We start from the raw sequence: 14,381 nt of genomic DNA, 5'->3' as shown, positions 1-14,381 counted from the left end.
GAGAAACGCTATCAGAGACTGAGAAGCCTACTAAAATCTTAGCTGAATGGCGGGAACATGGTCACAGCCATAAATACTCATGCAGTCCGACTATTAACGTACCCCTTCTGGATCACAGATCGGACCAACATCGACCAGAATACTGATGACCAAGAGGCGCCAACACCACACGAAGTCGACCATCCAGAGACTGAACACAGCCCATGGAGGAAGGGGACTGATTGACCTCCTTGAACAAGAAAAGAAAGCGATTAAGAACCCGCGGGATTACTTCGAGGAAAACACAGCACCAATCTACCAAGCCATAAGGAAGGTAAACAAACGGCGCGCAATATCAACCTCAACAAGGAGACTACACACACTAAATAAAAACAGAAAGATGGGCGAAGAAGAGACTCCATGGCAGACACTACAATAACGTTCCATTTAAACTACATAGATAAGATGGCTTCCAACAATTGGCTACGAACGGAACAATGCAGGGTGATCACCCAGAAGGAATACATTCAGAGACACCACCAGGTGGCCAGAATAACAGCAGAAGGTAGCACAAACATTCCAGATGATCAAGGAAAGTTTACCATATTACACGTACGAGCCTCAGGCCGTACTACAGACCCGAAACCCACGACTATACTGAGACCGTACCATAATGGACAAGAGAATCTCGTACAACAGACCAGACATAACCCCCCGTTGACAAGAAAGAAATGGCTACGGCTACCTACCTGATCGATACAGCAGTGACCAACACCAGCAACCTCCAGAAAACATACATTAGCATTAGTAGAAGCATATGATGGAAGAAAGCAAGCTTATACAACATTAGTGAAAAAAAAAAATCCTCTTTCATCCATCCAGTCACTTCAAATATTTGTCTAGTTCTTCCTTGAATTTATTTTAAGCTATCAACTTCCACAATAACAGACCTAACGTAACCTAACCTAACCAGCGGTTAAACGCAAATTTTCGCACATTTTTCGACAAATGTCGTTCCCCAATTTCAGTTTATGACCCATTAGGTTCGTAATCTGAGCAAAAGGAAGAATCTTATGAGCATTGAGCCTACTTAATCAATTCAAGGCCTTATACATCTCATTCATATCACCTCTCAGGTATCTAGTCTCAAGACGCTGCAATTTTCAGAACTTAAGCCTTTCTTGGTAACCCCTTTGTTCCCCTCGCCAGTCTGGTTGCCCTTCTCTGTACTCGTCCCAGCAACTCTACATCCTTCTTGAAATGAGGCCTCCAGACCTATATACAGTACTCAAGGTGTGGCCTGACCATTGTCTTATACAAGGGAATAATCACCTTCTTATCCCTGCTAGAAAAATTCCCATATATCATTTACAAGACACCATGAGCTACTCTTGCAGCCCGTCTGCATTGCCCAGAAAACTTCATATCTGCCTGCACAATAACCCCCAGGTCTCATTCATTCTCCACTACCCTGAGTGAAACACCATCCAGTTGGTACATTTCTCTGGGGTTACTGCTACCCATATGCGGTATTTTGCAATTGTTAAATCTGAATTTCAGTTGACACTTCCAGCACATCTGCCCACCTTTTTTTAGATCCTGTTGCACCAGCATACTGTCATTAACAACCCTGCCAACCTTTGTATCATCTGCAAACTTTAACATTAAGCTTGATATACCTTCATCGATATCATTAATAAATACACAAAACAAAAATGGGCCCAGCACCTAATCCTGTGGGACTCCACTAATAACATTAGTCCATAAAGGACAGCGTCCATTGATTACCACCCTCTGTCTTTTCCCACTGAACGCTCCTTTTATCCATTGTAGCAATTTACCCTTAATACCATTCTGCTCCAATTTGTACAGTAGTCTTTGTTTCTTTGTGCAACAGTACCAAGTTTTTCTGAAATCCAAGTATACGATATCAAAATTATTCTTTGCATCCAGTTCCTTTGTGACCACATCGTAGCATTGAATCAAATTGGTCAAACAAGACTTCCCCTTAACGAACCCACGTTTTGTCTGAATTATTATTGCTATCTTATCTAGATGGTCCTGCAATGCTTGTTTAACCAGTGATTCCATTATTTTCCCTGGAAAAAAAGTCAAACTAACTGGTCTGTAATTTCTCGTGTCCCCCTTTGTGAATTGGGGACACATTTGCACATCTCCAGCCCGTGGGTTGCTCTCATAATTACGTTTAAAGGTTTGTTACTTCCTTTGCCGTCTCCTTTAATATAACTGGATAGATCCCATCCACCCAGGTGCCTTTCTTGTGTATAACTTCAACAATTTCTCCTCCATTCTGCTCTCAGTTATTTCAAAATCATTGAACTCTCTGTTAGAATTTGATAAACATCTTGCCCTCTCCTCCTTGAATAACTCCTCATGTGTGAATGTAGATGCGAATTACTCATTCAGTTTTTCAGCTACCTGAGGAGGATCATAAATAGCCAAACAATCTATGTTAAGTCGACCAATCTGATTCATCCCTTTTCTTCTAGAGTTCACATAAGTAAAGAACTCTTTGCATCCTTTTTCAAAGATATCTCGTAATCTACCTTCGCCTGCCTAACCTCCTTCGTAACTTGGTTACAGACCAGCTTATATCTATCATAGGCTTCTGTGTCATCTGATACTTTATATGCATCCCATGCATTCTTCTTCTCTGCCACGAGCCTTATTAATTCATCTGACATCCATTTAGACATAAACCTTGAACAGTATTTTTTAGTTGGTATGAAAAGCCTAGTAGCTTCCAAAATTTAATCCGTGAGGGCTTCCCATTTAGAATTCAACGTTGGTAACATCATCAATTGATTCCACTGCACAGGATTTAAAAACTGTCCGAGACCCCTGTAGTCACTTTTGCGAAAGCAAAAGCCGTTCCCTTTAGCCTTGATGGTAGTTACATCTTTAAATAAATCCCACATTAGTACACTGTGATCACTGCCACCTAGTGGTTCCTTTACCTGCAGATTCTTATTGCTAGAAGAATCACTACTGATAATCAGATGTAGAATATGACTCCCTCTGGTTGTCCCTTAAACATGTTGTATAGAGAACAATCATCCAATAAATCCACAAAATTCTTGCTAGGGTACGTGTGATCAGTCAATATCTGGAAAGTTAAAATCCCCCATTATAAGACACTCTGATTTACTGGCCCACTCTATTTCCCTGTACAGTTTATTATTTTACTCGTCAGATTCATTAGGCCTATAACACACACACCTACTCTCATTTTTCCTTTCCCAGTGCTTATTTCACAACAAACAGACTCAACACTGCATTGTACACCAACATCAATTGGATGCACTTCCTCAGATTTTATGCGTTTCTTAACTAACAGCATAACCCCTCCACCCTAGCTATGCTGTCTATCCTGTCTATCCTTTCTGTATAACTAGGAAAAGATCAAGAGGTTCTCAGACCTAAGACATGGAATTCCAATAAACCGCGATCCAGAACACATGTAAGATAGTAAGAGAGTTTCTCAACCAACAGCAACAATGATAACAGAAACGGGACACAACCGAGCACACCATGCACTTGGTATCAGTACCCATCAAGGGGCGGAACAAAACCCATAAAGGTTGTTGTTGAGTTTAATGAGACATAGGTTGTTAGGGCAATATCGTGTCTTTCTAATGGTGAACATGAAATATTAACTTCATCGTAGTACCAGTTATATTTTATGCTATATTCCTATACGATTTAGGAAAGTAAATAGTTGTATAAAAAAAAACATTTTTTTTTATACAAAATAATAATAATAAAGCGTCAGATGTGCAAAAATAATTTTATTAATTAGAAAAAGATATTTTTCCGATGAAATATTTTTTGGAAATTTCGACTCACCCTAAGTTCAGCAGGATCCGTTTGAGGAAAGTCTTTCCGCCACCAGGTGGCCCCACTAGCGCAATGCGTGTTCTGTACGAGGAAACGCTGCCTTTTGTACACGCTTGTTGGTAAGCGAGGAGAGCTTCCGGTCCACGAGCAACGACCTCTATTGGGGCACTTCCGGCTGCAAAAGAAGATAATAATAATTTTCTGTTTTACTCCGGCACGACAACCATGCCAATAGAGTTTACAAATAAATCGTCAATACAAATATTTATCGTATTTAGTAATCGTATTTAGTTTGTTTTCTTACTTGATCCGCGTTTTATTTATAAAAACATCGATGAAGCTACAAACAGCCTTCTGCCATGCTACAGAGCTACAGATCCAAAGTACCATTATTGAATCTCGGAGGAATCAAAGTCCTTATTGGGAAAAAATGTAACATAAACAAGATAATGCGCTTTTATAATAGATATTCTTCTTGAAGAACAGAGGTCAAGAGGGCTGCGACAAATATGTGGGCTTCGTGGAAGAAGAGTCTTTTAGGTGAAAATGTGAAGCCTGTACTATCACCCGAAGATTTATGTCTGAGGCTGACCACTTTGCAAGAAGTATGCAAACCAAACTTGGAATCCACTTCGACTCCAAACTCACAGAATCCACTATTCTTCTTTTTCATTTATCCCTCCAACCTCATTTTTTCTGCAACCTCCCTTTGCACGTGTTTCCCGAAAATTTACAATCTCCACAATTTCAAGAAAGTGTCCAATCGAAAAAAAATACAATCGGACTCGTTCAACATCGACTGCATTTCAAAATACAAAAATTAATAATTTTTAAACTTGATATTGAACACAATATTTTATTACATTTCCTTCAAAGATCAAAAAAAAAACTTAAGCTGAACATTCCCATCATGCAATTCGAGTGACAAGTTACTAAAAGTCACGATATTAAATTGATATGAAGTGACGTCACCTCATACTTGAAGTGAAGTCTAAATGCTCCTGCTGAAAAGGAGAACAATTAAAAGATACTCGATAGAACGAAGAGGCGGGTATTTCACTCGGAAACTCGGCGCAGTGCATGATGGGGATGCAAGTAGCAGACGACACGAAGGGAAGCTTCACTCACTTGTGGCCACGAATTTCACCGACACTGTGATGCCGTACAGATCCAAAATGACCCAGAGCTGCTCCTTGACGGGCAGGCCTAACAGCAGAGCCCCCTTGTGTTCGTTGTTTACAAACAGCTGCAGATGCCCAACGGAGTTCACGTAGAACGTAAGCCTGCAAGGAAAAGTTGATTTTCAAAAAAGAAAGCCAAAACCACCCCCGAATTATCCACTCCACTCACTGCAATCGGGGGTAATTTTGGCTTTATTTTTATTTTTATTTACTACAAGCGAGCTAATATGATCTAAGCTATTTTTAACACCCAATCACTCACTATAACTTTCGTTCCATCTCTAAAATTTCGACGCAACCCTTTTCAAACTGAAATTTAAAAAAAAAAATTATTTCTTTTCTGCAAGATTCGTTCGTGGAAAAAATAACTCACCTGGTCCCATTGGCTGCCCATTTCTCCGGCAGGGGGCGCGCCCAGTAACCCGGTCTCGACGTCAGATCTGGACAGGCGTATCGGGGAACCCCCGCAGCTCCTATCACCGAAGGGTCGTGCAAGGTGACCCCGACCCGCAGTGCCCCGGTCCATTCCTCGTTGGCCCCCAGCACCACCGAGATCCTCGAGTTGGTCGGCAGGGGCTTGCAGCTGAAGGTGACGGCGTCGCAGAAGGAAGACGTACGGAAGGCACGCGTTCCTCCTTCATCAACCACGATGTTGTTGCCATGGATATTGTGGAATCTCATCGTCAGCGAGGAACATCCTCACTCCGTGATTTGACGCGAGGCGGCGCTCTTGAAGACATCGTAGATTCTGCCCTTCTGGAAGTAGAAAGAGAAACGTTGAGATCAAGCACGAGCAGAAGAGGACCCCTTAAAATAGCCCACTACAACACGCCCATCGCGATACAGAGCGAGAAAGAGAGACGCCGTCTTACCAACCACTAAACAAGGTCAATTTTAAGGTGAAGATGGCATGTTTTATGACTATTCGAGGTCGTGAATTCTTCTGTACAGGTCAGCATTGTGCATCTACGGACTAACAGTTCCAGCGACTTTATCCTGCTCAAGTGGGCGCACGTGGGACTCTCCACTTAATCTCTTAACTGCAGAATGCCAGCGACGTCAGAAAGAACGTTCTTCGCCGGTTTCCAAGGGAACCATTGCCATGGCTGCCGAGACAATTTTCGCAAAACAACTTGATTTCTGGGTGATCAATGCATCCCGCCCGGTGACCTTGGCCGTGCATAAAGAGCGGTACAAACGAGAAACTCAAAGTGGGAATCGTGCAATCGGAAAAGAATAGCGAGCACGAGTGAAACAGCTGCCTCCTTGTACTGCACGCTGTGTACAATTCAGAATGTCCTCGGACCGCATACAGTGTACAGCAGTGCAACTGCGGAAAAGTTTAATCTGGAAGAGTGTGCCAAAGCCCTTGCAAAAAAGGTTGGAGATGGAACTGTCGGATATCTTCTCATGGTTCTAGCAACCGGTTTTAAAAACTGTCCTCTGAGCACCCTTTAAGTGCACTAAATATCGACACTGTCCCTTGCCAACTTGGAAGCCGGTCGCTTCTCTCCAATTCCACAAGAAAATCCAGTGTTTGCTAATTTTTGTTGTTTATTTTTCCCTCGTTCGTTCTAGTCACCTAGCTCCGTAGGGGGAGGTAGTTTGGTTTTTCATTTACAGTTTACAGACCTTTTATATACGGCGCAATATGGCCTAAGTTCCTGATCCCACTGAAATTCCACAACAACCAACAAATCAACCTATCCTCAGTCTTCGTAACCTTAACGAATCTGAGAGCAGTAGGTGCAGACCTCAGAGTTCACGACTCCGAGGCGGAGTTAAATTGGTGTTCTAGGAGTCGCCCTCTACAAAAATACACGTCCATCAGAACAGTGGGCTCCGAGAGAAGTGGGCCCCTTCTTTGTGAAGAACTCCGCAAACAGAGTAAATCCGTCACCTTGAAAGATGTCTGAAATGAAATGAGGAGAGTCCTCCGTTAAACCATAATTATTTCTTCCTCTGAATGCTTTCTAACAGCTCGAGAAACACTTCCTGAATCCTCAGGAAGAATCCATCTCTCCAATTTCGCCTAGGCTGATAAATTGGGACTAACCAGTCGTCTTTCTGAAAGTTTTCCTCTTCTGTTCTGCAATTCTTCAGTTCGCTTAACCAAAGGAGGCGCAAAAAAGGTTTCTGCTCGTGCTATCGAGGAGATATTAAAGGGTCAGGGCAAACAGTTAGTTCCGGGGATTAGGTAAGTCTGCACACGATCGGTTTAGGTTAATAGCGTGAAAAAATTCGCACTTTAGCCCTTTTGGGGAGCTCAACCAGAACTGTAAAATCCACCGAAACTCGATGTCCAAATGCAAAGACAAGAAACTGCAAGGACTGTCTCGAGAGAGCCAAAAGCCAGAAAGTACAAAACGGAATTTGTCTGTACCGCAACACCACGAGTATTGTAAACAAAACTCCACTTTGATTGGTTAATTTATTTCATTTAAAGTGAATTGCAGCGTAATGCACAATATTCGCTAAAATCAAGAATTCTGTGTGAAAGAGAAACTCGCTCCTGCTGTGGATTAGCGCAGTCTAATTAAATGGTCCAGAGGTGGACCTGTCGTTTGCCATTTCATTTTAAAGACCACATAAGACGAGAATTGACCATTCTCTCCAGGATTCTGCAAAAGCAGTTACGCCTTAGAGCGATAAGTCGATGGTTGGTAGGATTTCAGGATCCTTTTCTGGCTTAACAAAGAACGGTTGACTTGTGCCACGCATCTGAAAACTGCTCTTCTATAAAGAATCTCTTATACAGAAGAAGCAGGTGATCCATGGAATTTGGTGGAAGGTGCTTAATCATTTCATAATCGATGCCATCTGGTCCAACTGCACTTGCCTTAGAAAGTGTGAGAGCGCTTTTTGAGTTCCTCTAAGTGAATGGCCCATTGTACAGATAATAGTCCTTTAATGTTAAATGAAGTGCCCCTTTTTCACGTTTCTGCTTGTGAAACCATACAGAGAAAGGGCTGGGAAGCCCACATGTAGGAACAACGCAGCGAACTTGCGAACTGCCCAAGGGCAATCAGCAAACAACTCAGGTTGCGAAAAAGAATCTAATGGGATCATTATTTTCCTTCAAAATGTAAGAAAGATTTCGAATAAGCTGCACACAGTACAAAGTTTATTGCTTAACTCCGAGAGTGATTGCTTGTGTTTAGTAGAAACATGGCTCCAAAATAACAAGTACGTTTCACGAAGGCTAAGAAACAGGCACACCTTGAAATGATTATAACAAAATTAAAAAAGGACAAAAGAATTGTCAACAAAAAAAAAAGCTACATGCATGAAATGGCTGAGAAAGCCTTTAAGGAGATAACATTAACAAAATGCAGGATGTAATCGAGAAAATTAAAGACATTATCAACACGAATTAAAATTGTGACTAACAACGAAGAATTGAAGGAAATCAGTATCAGCAGAGACAACTTAAAAAGAGCAATCAACAGTCTCCCAAATAAAGCTACAATCGGGCCAGACAAATTCCCACTTTTTATGATTACAATCTGTAGCTGTTTCGTCATCGATATATTATTACATCTATTTCAGAGAATAATGGTGGAAGAGGATTTTCTGAAGCTGTGGAAAAGCTATTACGTAAAACATATCCCCAAAATAAAGAACCCTAAATCTGAAAAAGACTTCAGACCAATCGCTGCTGGATGCGCTTTGCAAAAAATATTCGAAAAAACAATCCTGGACATCATCATCCAACATTGCTTCAAACACAGACCTGAATATCTGCACTCAGTACTTCGTCAGAGATCGGCCATCACCAACCTAATGGGAACACTACTAAGGATCCAGCAAGCGGTAAATAACAAGCAGCAACTGGATGTTGTTTTTCTAGATGTGGCAGCCGCATTCGACAACATATCCATCTCAGCTCTAATAGTTATTCTCAGGGACTACTTCCTCATTACGGGAAATGTCCTCCATTTTTTAAAGAACACTCTTCTGGGCAGACAAATCCCAATAACAAACGGGAATGTGTGCGCTACGTACGAAGTAGATAAAGGAGTCCCACAAAGCGGCGTATTCTTCGCCACACTCTTTGCCCTCGAACCCTTCTTAGCTCAAAACAGGAAGCAATTCATCACATATGCGGACGATATGAAATTTTTTATTACCTCAGAAGACCAGAAATCTGCCAGCTACTGCAACCAAGTGGCCAACGCCAAAATAAAAGAACTACAAAAATACCTCGACTCTATCGGGCTACACCTAAATGAAGACAAGACTGCGCAAATGACCTTCACAAATGAAATAAATCCAAACAAATAAGAATATACGTGAACGACATCCTTGTCCAAAAGTTTCAGTCACACGTTGATCTTGGACTCAAGTGGAACGAAGGACTGAAATTTGCGGCGCTCTGGACAACCAGGCAGGAGCTCGCCGGTATTAGAAACCGCAATTTAATGATTCAGTATATCAATAGAGGTGTTATCCCTATTCCTCTATAGGCGTCACAAATATGGTCTTCAGCTCAGGAATGCACCGAGGCTTTTCTAGGAATAGAATACTGGCTCTTGAGATGGTTGAACAGAATTTCAGCTGTCTTTTACCATCTCAAGAGGTATACTATACTCCAATCTAGAAGTCACTCGTTGGTGGAGACTAAGGATCACTACAAAGAATAAGATGACACTTGCTCAGATCTTAACGGGAGGGACGGCTGGATTCACCGAAAGCCCGAGAGTGGACAGTAACACCCGGAGAAAACAAAGACGAGTTGCAGGTAAGGAACAGCAACTGAAGCCCGCATTTACACAGTCTGGGAAGATTCTTTCCAGCAAACATTCTAAAGCTGTTTAATACCCTAAAAATCAACCCTGAAAAACTCTGCACAAGCAAAACATACAGAAAAGAAGTTCTCGAAAAGTGCTACCTGCAGATACAGATGTAAGAAAAAATAAAGAGCAATAAGAACCTCCATAGAGTAGCTGACAGGAATCGCGACCTCATCTGGAAACACTGTCCTGGATATGACTCACCTACTCCACCCACTCTACTCCCACAGAAAAAACAGACTGCTGAAAACAGTAAAAATGAACATTTTACTCTGTATTAAATTGCATTCTGTTCAGCTGCGAATATCCGTGCTAATGTAAATATGGTGATGTTATGCTTTAAACGCAGTAGTATAAATTTTTTCTCGTTTATTTATTAAGCGTTAAGCAGATTACAGTTATTAACGTTTAATTCTGATAATAAGTGCTACATGTATTAGTAACGAGTGTTACATATAATGTGAAATTGTATATAATATTATTCTGTGTTGCATAACAGAATATGTATCCCCTTGTCAATGGCTGTCTCCTGGGAGAAAAAGATAATTATAATAAAAAATATCACTCCGTGGAGAGTTTGCATTGCATCCAGGAATATTCTTCCTCTGTCTCAGATGCTAACTGGTGTGATTTCCCCCCCCCCCCCCAGTCTTCGAGGATTTCTTTTATCTCCACTCCACGTGCTGGACGCAGTAATGACAACCCCTACTTACAGTTGCATACTATACTTTCCAACCTGTGCTCTCTGAAGAATTTCCTCCCAAACAACCTTTTCAATTCATTGGTCTGTGACCACCCTGTGAAATACTCTGAAGGGAAGCAGCAGAGAGTGAAGAGCCTCCTCTCTGAATACTTCAACTTTAATCTTGTCAATAATTGAATTTTGTGTAAAATGTTGTAAATATTGCAAATAATTGCAATTCTTGCATTTTGTACACCCTTCTATCCGGGTCGGCTGTGTACAAGGGGTGAAAGTAAACACTCGCAACGTTAATAAACGGATTTAATAATATTAATATTTGTAGGCCTCTCCCTCTCCCTCTGCCATGGCTTCGATCTCTCTTCCAGTCAGCAGCTGTAGTTTCCGGTTGACTAATTTTTGCTGGTGCAGTGTGGGCCATCTTGCATTTGTCTGCACCAAATTCCATCCTGATGTCCTCGCTGAATCCTTCGGTGATCCGGAGTAGTTGCTGGAGGTGCTTCTCGGTTGCCGAGTACAGCTCGAAGTGATCCGTGTGATCCATGGTGGGTTATTATTATTATCATTATTATTATTAGCGGACTTCTGTCCACCCAATGATGGTATTAAAAAATAAATCGATATTCATATAATTTCTATAAATAAAATTTATTTTCTTTAATCTTAAAAGAACTCTTTCGTGCGCGCTTCACAGCCAATACGGATGATCGATTTAAACACCGAGCACCCATCGATTCGGGTTTTCGGTGAAGTTTCGGCCTCGAAAAGAAAGCCGTTTCGTACCAGAGTTATCCCGTGCGGACAACAGACCCCAGCTTCATCGGGGTGAAGCTGGGAAATTTTACTTTTGGGAAAAAACAACGCCGGGAAATCCGTGTTGCGCCAGTTGGGGGAGGTTTGTTGAAGTGGTTCCACTGGAAACGACGTCCGGTGGACACTGCACGAAACAAACACGCCGCTTACAACGTACATTGGGAACCATTTACGGGGCCGGACAGAGCATTCACGTAACCCATTTGGGCTGGTGAAATTTGAAATCATATTTCGCTCCTTCGTGGGTCACTCCTTTCAATCCGGCTCGGTGTTTCAGCCACCCTGCTGGCGTTTGCAGCGTGTGATCCGCGACACCACGGCCTCCAAATGCAAAGTGCGCGATGGGTTCCACTCGGGTCACGTGCACACTCGCTAGGTCCGTTGATAACGGCATTACCGACACGCCGCGTGAATGTGTGTCGTCTCCAGGGTAACGTCGCAAACTTCGCGGGCGGCGAATGGCGTTAAAAGGCGTTTTTGGCGTTTGTACGGATAGTGGGGGGGGGGAAGGTCCTCGAAAGAAAATAGAAAAGACGTTTATCGATTGACACCCGAGTCGGCGACGGCGAGATGAACCGTGTTCGGAATATCTGTTTGGAGAAACGCATGGCTGCGTCCGGAAATCTCAGGGGGTTCCCGATGAAGCGTGACGTCACGCTCCGTAGGATGTCCGGCTAACCCTAGTCAACGTGCACCGCTGGTCGCGCGAAGGAACGATTTTCATCGCTGTAGCGAAGCGCGTGCAGCTGAAAAGAAAATAAAAGAAAGTGATTCCCCGCAACTTGGTTTCGTTTCTCGAGATCCGCCGCCGTTTTCTCTCAGCAGTGCCCTTTCCTTCTCGAAGTTTGTCTCCGGCAACGGAGCAGTAGCGACACTCACTCCCCTTCTTCGCCGCGGGGTTATTACCGGCAAATTGTAACAAATTGCCAAACGACATCCGGAATCAATTCCTCGTACAAAGCGTCCTCTTAAGCGTCCTCTTAATGCGCGCATGAAAGGCGCACCCACCTGTCGGGAGGATGAGATCGATTTCCATCCCCCTTCCTCCCCACCCCGCTGATGCCAGAGTGCACTTTCCTCTCCGCACTCAACGCTTCGATGACGAAATGATGACACCGCGGCCTCCCCGTCAGAGCCAGCACGTGGGGAAGAGGTCGCTCTGAGCGAGGCTTGGGGCAACACGAACGATGTAAATGCGGACAGACGACGGCAGCTCTCTCTCTGTTTGCTGAAAGTGGGAGTACAAATGGCGGCCCGGATGCGATATCCTTATTTTTGCTCCCGGACCAAAGAGGTCCTCGAAATCTTTGACATCCTGCTAGTTGGACTTCAGCGAGATCTCGAAATATGTACAACATGACTATATTTATCCACCTGAGGATTACTGCAGTCATTCATTATTCCTTATGTGCAAGAGAGAGAGAGAAGACATAATCTGCTATGCTGACGATATTAAGTTATACACCCAGATTAACCCGGCGGAACATATCTCAAAAATTAATAAAATGATCAATCGAAAGCTACACGACTTAGAATCCTATCTCCATCAATTTGGACTACTTATTAATCCTGCAAAATCAGCTCAAATTGTATTTTCTTTAAAGCACCAACTCACTGAAGTCCAAGCTTCTCTAGATGGCATTCTCCTTCCAGAGGAAAGGAAAATACGGATTTGGGAGTCGTCTTCGATTGCAAACTGACCTTCAATCCCACATTGACAAGTTCATAACGAAATTCAACCAAATGCACTGACTACCAAACAACAACTACTCCACGTTAAGGATCTGAATGTGACTCGGCGGTATGTATACACCTCTGTATACTCCGTCGTGTTATACGCCTCAGAAATATGAGCATCTGCAGCCCCACGAATATCAAGCGTGTGTACTCCTCCGAATACTGGCTCATTCGTTGGATCACACATAAACATCATCGTCCCAGCATCAACCCCAGCAAAGAATAACTGCGATGGCAACCGCATTGAACTTTGCCCGACTGCCAAAACCTTATAATGGAAAGACGCCTCACCCTAACTGTCAAAATGACCAGTGGAATAATCTCGGAGCCAAACATGTGGGAACTGTGCAGCTGGAGAATCCCTCAACCCGGGCTGAGGTCAGCTCCAACACTTATAGCCAACCATAACAGACTAGCCCTTAGCGACCTCTACAAATTTGTCAAGGATCGAAAATACCGGAGAGAGAGAGATCCTTGATGACCTAAACTCAACCATGTAAAGTGGGCAGTATAATAAATTTAGAAAGGATGTCTGTATGCGTGCGCTTGCGCGAGTTGATGTATGTCGTGTTCGGTTATGCTCTTCATAGATAACAAGTTTTAGTTACTTATCCTTGACCGTACAGCATGATTCAAGTACCAATAGATTCCTCTTCTTCCGCCCAACACGGATGAGCCATCATCACCATCATCAAACAAACAGGTACTTCATGTTTTATACTTTTTTATGCTATTGCTTCCATTATATTAGTTCTAACCCGTATACAGCCAGCAAACAATAGTGCCCTAAAGGCATATGACGACATCGTGGTCAACCTTGAGAAGTCACAAAGTCCTGCGCTGCTGAACCCGCAGGGTACGTTAAACTCTCCTATCCTTTCAGCTTTAAAACCTCCCCTCTCAGCAGAAATACAGTGGTTGTAAGAATACTAATCCTTATTCCGACCCCCACAGGCAAACCATCGTCAAGAGAACGCCTAAAATACAAACGGTTTTAATTCTTCGCAGAAAAGTAATTAGTCGGACAAATTTCAACCTAAAGGCAAAGAATGGCAGAATCAGAAATTTCGACAAGCCCCCCCACGTGCTTCCGTTGTAAAGTGGATCATCAGGAAGCAGTAATCCAATGTACGTCATGTCGGCAATTTTACTGCGCGGCCTGTACCAAATGCGATATCAAGCGGTTCAACAAGCAGCGACGTCAAAAGTACATTTGCCCATTCTGCAAAGAAAGTAAAGAACAAATAACAAATGCAACGGAATATGTGGATATCCAGAATGATACGGAGGTCGAAAATAACCAAACAAACGTCCAAACAT

General features: G+C 42.8%; 1 protein-coding gene across 2 annotated transcripts in view; it reads right to left on the bottom strand.

Moving 5' to 3' along the window:
• The window catches only part of LOC150075697 (uncharacterized), a 77,140-nt gene that overhangs the window by 22,159 nt on the left and 40,600 nt on the right, over positions 1-14,381 (bottom strand). The window contains exons 1-4 of one of the 2 annotated variants that reach the window (XM_090388237.1): positions 5,891-5,984; positions 5,392-5,774; positions 4,966-5,120; positions 3,847-4,012 (exon numbers count right to left, since the gene is read on the bottom strand). In XM_090388237.1, coding sequence (XP_090244363.1) covers positions 3,847-4,012; positions 4,966-5,120; positions 5,392-5,699 — 629 coding nt within the window. In that variant the 5' untranslated portion in view covers positions 5,700-5,774; positions 5,891-5,984. Of the gene's footprint in view, positions 1-3,846; positions 4,013-4,965; positions 5,121-5,391; positions 5,775-5,890; positions 5,985-14,381 lie in introns of those variants that run through there. The other variant, XM_090388236.1, reaches the window with a different exon arrangement.

The sequence above is a fragment of the Mastigoproctus giganteus genome, chromosome 14, assembly GCF_048544385.1.
Source record: "Mastigoproctus giganteus isolate SK-2022 chromosome 14, ASM4854438v1, whole genome shotgun sequence".
NCBI lineage: Eukaryota > Metazoa > Arthropoda > Arachnida > Uropygi > Thelyphonidae > Mastigoproctus > Mastigoproctus giganteus.
This window is presented reverse-complemented; position numbering and strand designations above follow the sequence as displayed.